General features: G+C 36.9%; 1 protein-coding gene across 6 annotated transcripts in view; it reads left to right on the top strand.

Annotated features, from left to right (window-relative positions):
* The window catches only part of UHMK1 (U2AF homology motif kinase 1), a 103,901-nt gene extending 95,210 nt beyond the window's left edge, over positions 1 to 8,691 (top strand). For 2 of the 6 annotated variants that reach the window (XM_028488712.2, XM_007113907.3), the window contains 5 exons: positions 1,378 to 1,518; positions 2,308 to 2,496; positions 3,636 to 3,683; positions 7,266 to 7,332; positions 8,106 to 8,691. In XM_028488712.2, the coding sequence (XP_028344513.1) occupies positions 1,378 to 1,518; positions 2,308 to 2,496; positions 3,636 to 3,683; positions 7,266 to 7,332; positions 8,106 to 8,198 (538 nt within the window). In that variant the 3' untranslated portion in view covers positions 8,199 to 8,691. Of the gene's footprint in view, positions 1 to 1,377; positions 1,519 to 2,307; positions 2,497 to 3,632; positions 3,684 to 7,265; positions 7,333 to 8,105 lie in introns of all 6 variants that reach the window. The other 4 variants (XM_028488711.2, XM_007113906.2, XM_028488713.2 and 1 more) reach the window with 3 other exon arrangements.
* The last annotated feature ends 423 nt before the right edge of the window (positions 8,692 to 9,114 follow it).

Here is a 9,114-nt window from a genome sequence, read left to right as displayed (position 1 = left end):
GGTTTATCAATTTTGTATATCTTCTCAAAGAGCCAGCTTTTAGTTTTATTGATCTTTGCAGTTGTTTCCTTCATTTCTTTTTCATTTATTTCTGATCTGATCTTTATGATTTCTTTCCTTCTGTTAACTTTGGGTTTTTTTGTTCTTCTTTCTCTATTGCTTTAGCTGTAAGGTTAGATTGTTTATTTGAGATTTTTCTTGTTTCTTGAGGTAGGACTGTATTGCTATAAACTTCCCTCTTAGGAGTGCTTTTGCTGCATCCCATAGGTTTTGGGTTGTTATCTTTTCATTGTCATTTGTTTCTAGGTATTTTTTTATTTTGTCTTTGATGTCTTCAGTGATCTCTTGGTTATTTAGTAGCATATTGTTTAGCTTCCATGTGTTTGTATTTTTTTTACAGTTTTTTTCCTGTAATTGATATCTAGTCTCATAGCGTTGTGGTTGGAAAAGATTCTTGATATGATTTCAATTTTCTTAAATTTACTAAGGCTTGATTTGTGACTAAGATATGGTCTATCCTGGAGAATGTTCCATGAGCACTTGAGAAGAAAGTGTATTCTGTTGTTTTTGGATGGAATGTTGTATAAATATCAGTCATGTCCATCTTGTTCCATGTGTCATTTAAAGCTTGTGTTCCCTTATTATTTTTCATTTTGGATGATCTGTCCGTTGGTGAAAGTGTGGTGTTAAATTCCGCTACTATTATTGTGTTACAGTCGATTTCCCCTTTTATGGCTGTTAGCATTTGCCTTATGTACTGAGGTGCTCCTATGTTGGGTGCATAAATATTTACAATTGTTATATCTTCTTCTTGGATTGATCCCTTGATCATTATGTAGTGTCCTTCTTTGTCTTTTGTAATAGTCTTTAATGTCTATTTTGTCTGATATGAGAATTGCTACTCCAGCTTTCTTTTGATTTCCATTTTCAGGTTTACTTTAGAATTTCAACTTCAGTTCCAAAATATTTCCCATTCCACTGTGCTTTTTGTAGCTATGTTATTAATTCATCCAAAGTAATTATAAATACTCATCTTTCCATCTAACACTTGATGGTATCTCAGTTGGGAAAGTTGGGGTGAGGAGTGGAACATTTTATAAAAGACATGGAAATCATGGGAGAGATGTTGGTGTGAGCTGTGTGTGTGTTTTTTTATTTTGGAGATCATGATTTGATTTTTTTTTTTAAGTTAAGGAAATGAATACGGAAATCTATTCATTTAATATTTAAACATGAACTGAAATTTACCAAATGCTCTTCCCTTTGAAATCTTAGTACTCATTGTTGGTGCATTTGCTCCTGAGTATGATTATCAGATTCTCTGGCATTTTAAATTTGGAAAGTGATTATGTTTTTTTTTTTTCTTTTCCTACTTAGTATTTATGAACCTCAGTTGCAGCACCATGTGGCTCAAAAGAAGATTCCATATGTGGATTCCCAGGGGCAGTTAATTAAGCCAGACAAACCAAATGGAATAAAGATGGAAAAATTTGTCTTTGACATCTTCCAGTTTGCAAAGTATGTTTCGAATAGCATCAGTAAGATTAAGTATGTCTTGAAATTTTGCTCTTTACTCTTCTAGGCAGGACACTTTTCAGAAAACAGTTGACAGGATATATGTCAGTTATGGCATTTTGATTGTGAGTGTATAGTTTTGACTCATTATCATCCTCTAGTGTGAAACCACCAATCCAAGGATATGGTTTGAGTTGGCTGTGAGTACTTTTTTAAAACTTTCAATTAGTTTATTATCTGGCTTTCCTGCAAAATTGTTAAAGTCACTTATTTTGGCTGAGAGACAGAAAAGGTTGAGATAGAGAATTGGCCCATTTTGTGTTTAGGATGTCTTACTGATCTATGAGTAAATGTTTCAGTGAACATGTTTTTATCTTATATAGCTCTCTGTTAAAGATCACATTGATGTTGAGATTTGTATCTCAGAATTTGACCAATATGAAAATGCAGAAGAGTCATCTTCCTATATACGTTTCTAAATCATCCTTTTTGCCTGTTTTTTTTTTCCAGAATAGATACTAATATGATCTTTTTGTATTAAGATTTCTAATCTGACTTAAGATGAAGTATTTTATTGTTGGGGTTGGAAATAATTTTTCATTTTGCAGAGAGAAGAGAATTCCAACTTTATTTCATCCAGGGATGAACATTATTTCTTTCAGCATTCGTTTGAAATTGGATTAAGAGAGACGGTAATTGAAGACCAAAGGCTTAGCTATATAGAGAGGAGTCAGAAGCTGTGTGCACAGTTTTATTTCATAATAAAGCAGTGTTTGTATGGTTCTACTCTAGGAAGTTTGTGGTGTATGAAGTATTACGGGAAGATGAGTTTTCCCCGCTGAAGAATGCAGACAGTCAGAACGGGAAGGACAACCCCACTACTGCAAGGCATGCTTTGATGTCCCTCCATCATTGCTGGGTTCTCAATGCCGGGGGCCACTTCATAGATGAAAATGGCTCTCGCCTCCCAGCAATTCCGCGGTAGGTCGATGCCTTTTCTCTTTTGTGTGGATGCTTCCTGGGCTTCTCCTTCTGTACTTCTTTCACCTCTATCTCTGATGTATTCCTAGAACTTTTAAAAAAACAAAGTATTGATGTGGGCAGATCCTGGTATGAAGTAATGAAGGCTTGACCTGTTACAAAGAGAACAATAGCTTTACTTCCCCTTAAAGAGGAATCTTCTAAAGCTGTTGGTTTTTTGGATGCCTCTCTACTGTGTCAGTGAACTGACTCCTACTGAATAATGGTCAGAAGGTAATTCTTCTGGTGTGCCCCATGATTAAAGTCCATCAGAGGCCACTATGCCACAGCGCAAGAGGATTGATTTTTGCTGCCCATATATCTGTGGCCTCACTTAATTGCTATCTACGAGCCCCTGCCCTCCAACCCTCAAAAGACCTGCCACCCACAGGCTGCCTATGAGACATAGGCAGTTCTCAGTTCTCTTCAGTTCTCACCATGGCGCTTTCAGATTGCTGAAGGAGGTGCCAGGAAGGGATGTGCATGCTACTTGCATTCACTGATACTCAAACTTTGGAAACGTTTTAGGATTTTAGAATTAAAAAAAAAAAAAAGAAGATCCTTGGAGCTATTCAAATGTGAGATAAAGCACTTTTAAGCTACGTCTTATGTTTTTTGATAAAACCTCTTTTGGCACCTAGAATTCCCCCTTTCTAAATCATTCGATGTTTCTATACTTTTGTAAAAAACATTCTGCCATATAATTTATATTCTTAAGGGATCAAAAGACTGTTTGTATGCACAAAAGCGCTAGAATGCCTTGGTAAAGGTTAGAACATTGGGCAATGGAACTTACTGGTCCATAACGGTGTTTTTACAAGAAAGAGCAGTGGTAGACTGTCTCGCAGTCCAAGGCTACTTTCAGGCTCTGTCTTGTCAACAGGCTTGCTCTGTGCCATGTCAGATTGTCCTCATGCTTCATCTTTGACCATTGAGTTTTTTGTTTTTCGTTTTTTTTACCCCCTCAAATCTCCTTTGCCAAGTTTATAATTTACCATAAATACATGCCTTTCAGTCAAGTATATTTTGCAGTTCCACTTCATTTATATTGTTTGGTATGTTTCCATTCCCATTAATGCTTATTTATTCCTACATAGCAGTGCTACAAATGGAAAGTCAGAGACCATCACAGCTGATGTCAATCACAAGTAAATATACCAGCCTGCCTGCAGTGCATGGTGATGGGGCTGTGCTTCCCTCCATACTAACTGGCATTGTAGTTTAGTGCTCTCTGCCTTTTGGTCGTCTGGGGGGTGGATGGTTGAAGCTTTGGTGGGGGTACTGCTTGTTTGGTGGCAGGTATCTTGCTGGATGACACTAACTCAGAATCTCAGTGCATGCTGGAAATGGGGAACATGCTTTTCTAAAGAATTTGACCATAGGTATTTGAGCCTGTAGTGACAAGTTAACAAGTAAAAGATAAAATCTAGAGCAGGTTACAGGCCAGGGAGAACAAATTTGGATCCCAGCGTACCCCTTTTAGCATAAGCTAGATAAAATTAACATTCTGCAGATGTGTCTTATCAAATTGGATATATGCTGTCAGTATAAAGGCTAACTGCTCCTGACATATTTGATGGCTCTTAACGTGGAGAAAACTGTTCTTTTGATTTATTCTCATAGTAACAGCTCCATTTTTGGTCTCTCTGTGTTAATTTTAGTCATTTATTTCCTGCTCCTAAAGAAAGTATCTTTTTGTCTTAATGGTTGATAATTTTTAGCTAGAAGTAGCATGTATCCTCTCTTGTTTGGGTACTGACAGAGTTTGAAAAAGCCATTATCTTTATAGCTAAAGAAACAGCTTGGTATTCTTGTTACACTTTAAAAGTAATAAGGTTTAGTTTGAATTTTAAGTTTTTAAGATAATTTGGGAAATGTGTACATAGCCAAGAATCTGGAGATGGGAGTTTTCTCAGAAATAGAGTAGAAGTGATGTCAGTTTCATCTGTGTGTTTTTTCCTGCCTGTGCCACTCATCTTTGCCCTGTAGCGACAAGTCCCTGTGAGTGTCAGTGTTTCTGGGATGTGGCCCTGGAGACAAGGAAGTGGACTCACAGAGCTGGCTAGTTTCTTATAGCAGCCATAGCTAACTATTGCCCCTCATGCCATGGCAGCTGGGACGCAGCGCCCTTTGTCATTTTCTGTCCCAGCCATCGTTTTTAATATGTGGAAGCAAGCTGCTTTTACAATTAAAAAAATAAATTTTTGACCCTAAATTTCCTTCTGATTGAACCACAGCTTTTAACCTGTAAAGTGAAACAGCTTCTTAATTATACAACCGAAAACAACATCCAGCTATCTCAGTTAAGATACAAAAAGTTTTAAACATTATTTAGTTCTTGTTTGGGTTCTTTTATTTCACACTCCCCCCATCCCCATTTACTTCATTTTAACCATTTGTTGAATAGTTAAACTGAAATCAGAGTTTGGCCCCAAATGAGATCATGGAATTAGAAATAGGTCCTGCTGAAATTCTTAGCACTAAAGGATGCCCTCATAGAGTAGGAAAAGATTACTTAAAAATGAGAGATGAAAAGAAAGTATTTTTTATAAAAGAGGGAAGAAACAGCTTGGAGGTATTCTGAAAGAATGGAAGCAAGGATGCTGAATTTTGACAAAATGACATTATTTTTATTTTTTACCTGAATACCTTCTCAACAGTGTTAGCTACCAGAAGGATGCTTGACTAAAGAATTGGGGGACAGTGCTGTTTGGGGCTGATTTACCTACCTCCTGAGATTTTACATTTGGTGACGGGAGCTCCTCTCTTTTCTCCTCTCGGGCATCCAACTTTCTTAGTTTTTTTTGGTATCTTTGTGGTACTAGAAGGGAAGTTATATTCAGGTTGGCAATGTGTTCCTCCGGTTCAAAAACACCTTCAGTTCCTGGCACAGCAAATCCTTTAGGGGTTCAGGTGGGGCTGGGCTGTATACATCTTATCAATGGAATGGGTCCTCATTTTCCCATTTGGTTTTATAGGACTCCAAGCTGCCCCAGAGGGTCTGGACCAGATCTCTTGAGCTCTTTTGATAGAATCTGATACATATCTACATCTCTGGCTAGAGAGATATGTGCTCCATCTTTTAGTTCATCTTTTACCTGAATTAGTCTGCCATCCATCTACCCTTATAGTTCGTTTATTCATTCAGCCAGCAAGCGTTTGTAGGCCTGCACACAGACCTTCAGGTACTGTTAGTATCCCAGTTGCTGAAGTAGCTTACACAAGAGAAATAAGTCATTTCTTACAGCCTACTGGGAGATTCAAGATGCACATACATAAAAATTAAGTAACATCATCAGGCAGTGTGTGTTTATGTGTTAAATGTATGGTATAAATAATAATTACCGTAGGAGGCAGTGACTTATCACATGTCTAATAAATTTATTTATTTTTTTATAAATAACTGAATGAGAGCAATCACTATGAAATGCAGTGGTCAAAGGAAGGTTGGGGCTTGAGTTATATCTTGGAGGGTGGGTATGATTTGGATAGTTAAAGGGACCGTAGTTGAGAATGACTTGGAATAATCTAAAGTGCATGTGTCTGGCCTGGTTTGAGTGGGAAGTAGCAGGACAAGTGAGTTGGAGTAGGGTATAGAGTGCCTTGAAGGCTCACTTAAATGGTTCTGTTGACAGAAAGATTGGGTGTGGCTAACTGCAGAAGCCCTCTGATCTTATTGACTCCACCAAAGCTTCAGACTACATATTTGGTAAAACAAAGGACAACTATGTTTTGAGCCTGCAAAAGACTAGATTTTTGTGTGCCCTGTATCTTACTGGTAAAATTCTTGAAATGGTGAAAAACCTCGAAGTTAGTGACTTTAAGCATATTAAAAGCACTATTTATTGACTTTTGTGTTATGTAATTTAGAAACTCAGGATCGCAGGTGGCTGTAAATGTTAGAACGTGATCTAGAGGAAGCAAGTGGTGACTTTGGCCTTGCCTTCACTTGGGTGCATTCTGCCTTAGCTCTTAAAAAAGGGACCTTGGTGAAAGTAACCGAGAAGCACTTTGAAACATTGAATAAATCAGCTCAGCTAATCTAGATTTGGGCTGTACTGGGAAATAATTTAACTGACCTTTTAGTCCAATGGAATTTTCTGTAATGAAGGAAATGTTCTATATCTGTGCTATCCAATTTGGTAGTCATTAGCCATTCATGGCTACAGAGCACTTGAAGTGTGATTATTATGACTGAGGGAGTGAATTTTAAATTTTTAATTAATTTTTAAAATTTTAATTAATCTAAGTTTAAATAACCATTTGTGGCTAGTGGCTAGTCTTGGACAGTGCAGCTTTAGAATGTCGGTCAACATTAGTACGTAACATGCAAGGCTGTGGCAGGGGGTAAAATGAAATACGAAGGATTCAAAATGCCTCGCAGTGAGCCTGGAACACAGTGCGTACTCAGTAACTAGTCCCTTCTCTATGAACTTAAAATTTGGAAATGATAAAAAAATGATATGTACATTAGGGGATAAGTATATCAATGTTGGTGAAGTACTTTGAAGAGCTACTGGTGATTACCCCAGATAGTGTCTTTTGGACCATGATGATTTCATGTTAACTAACTCCTCAGGGAATTAAGTGATCATGAGGGTAGCATCTGTTCTATTTGTTTAGGAGAATTTTGTTATCTGCAGGTTTCTCAGAGGGAAATTATGGTCTGTATCTTCACTCTGGCAAGTAACATGGGAAGCAGAATCTTAACCGTGTCTTTTTTTTCTTAGCTTGAAGGATGCCAATGATGTACCAATACAATGTGAAATCTCTCCTCTTATCTCCTATGCTGGAGAAGTAAGTTTGCTTTTTGCTTTTTTCCCTATTCTTTTAGAAGTAGGATTGTGATATTGTTTTATGTTGAAGTAAAGTTGTCCTTAGAGAAGATACATCATTTTCCAGTGGCCCTGCCCTGAGGGGCTCATCCTGGGAATGAGAAACCTTCTCTTTGAGAGTTCCTGTTATGACTTTGCATCTCTCCATTAGTTGCCATGACAGAATGTTTAATGTTTAGTTCATTTCACCTACACATTGAAATGCAATGGGCTTTTAAAAAATAAGCCTTGTTTTTTAGGTAAATCATCTGTCATTTTTTAGTGTGATGTAATTTTTCCTTTCAGTGGGTCTGTTTTGTTCATATGCTTAGTACTTTCACCTTTAAGACTGGGGGATGTAGGGACCCCTTTATTCTAATATGTAATATTTTTTTTTGGAGATCCTTGTCAGATTGTTCGGTTCTAGCATCAGAAACAACCACCTTGCTTAGAATGTCAACTCGACTGAGTGATGATTATAAGCAAGAATGATTATCATCTTATTAACTTTAAAATTTTTATTATAGTCAGAATAACTTTCCCTCTTTTTGTTGTTTGTTTTATGCTTCCATAAATAGGTCATTAAGCCCAGTTTAAAAAGTATACTAAGTAGATTTTTTATTGACTTGTAAATTCTGTATCTCAACCCAACTTGGCATTCATACTTTATATCATTATTATAGCCATTAAGTCCAGCATTACATGACTATTGTCCACCAATTTTCTAACTGTGTTTCATTTCAACCCTTCTTTTAGGGACTAGAAAGTTATGTGGCAGATAAAGAATTCCATGCACCTTTAATCATTGATGAGAATGGAGTCCATGAGCTGGTGAAGAATGGTATATGAGCCAGATACCAAGTTCCACCACAATAAGAATAGCTTTTATTTTTGATAGACCGACTGTGAACCTACAGGACCTCTCCTGGAATACTCAGTTTTCAATATCCACAGGCTTTCATTTTAATTGTTGAACTCTTGTAACTACTACATATCCCCCAAGATCCAGATGACTGAACTTCAGAAAGTGTTTTTATGATTCTCAACTGATTGAAGGTCTTATTTATATTTTTCAATTGTATACTTTTTTTCCCAAGCTAAAGAAAACATTGGCCATCTAGGAAATTTCCTACAGCTTACATATAGTCAGGGTGTTCAACATCACTTTACTTGGAGCTGGCAGCATTTGTTTTTGAAGTTGTACATAGTAATAATATGTCATTGTACATGTTGAAAGGTTTCTATGGTACTAAAAGTTTGTTTTATTTTATCAAAAATTAAATTTTTTTAAGAAAATGATTGGACAATAAAATGAACTTTTCTTCTTGTCTCTGGAGTGTCATTTGTACCTTGAGGGAATTATTCCATTGGGAAAATGTGACTCTTTGGAGAAACTTTGAGATAATGCAAAAAATCAAATTGATACCTCTTTGACTGCTATCGTCTAGTGTTTTTTTGAATATCTAATTTTGAACTTTATCCTCCTATCACTTTATAATAGTGGCCCTCAACCAGACATGGTTTTGCCCTCCTCCAAGGGATGTTTGGCAATGTCCAGAGACATTTTTTGTTGTCATAACTGAGAGGGTGGGATAGTAGTACTGGCATCTAATGAATAGAGACCAGGAATATTGCTACCCATCCAGCAATGCACAGGACAACCACCTATAAACAAGAATTATCTGGCCCAAACTGTAAAGGTTGAGAAACCTTGTATATCATTGGCTATTCTCTTTTGCTCAAATATTTGGTGGCACTTGGGATT

The sequence above is a fragment of the Physeter macrocephalus genome, chromosome 4 (assembly GCF_002837175.3).
Source record: "Physeter macrocephalus isolate SW-GA chromosome 4, ASM283717v5, whole genome shotgun sequence".
Classification (NCBI taxonomy): Eukaryota; Metazoa; Chordata; class Mammalia; order Artiodactyla; family Physeteridae; genus Physeter; species Physeter macrocephalus.
The sequence above is the reverse complement of the archived record's forward strand: the minus strand, read 5'-3'. Positions and strand labels throughout refer to the sequence as shown.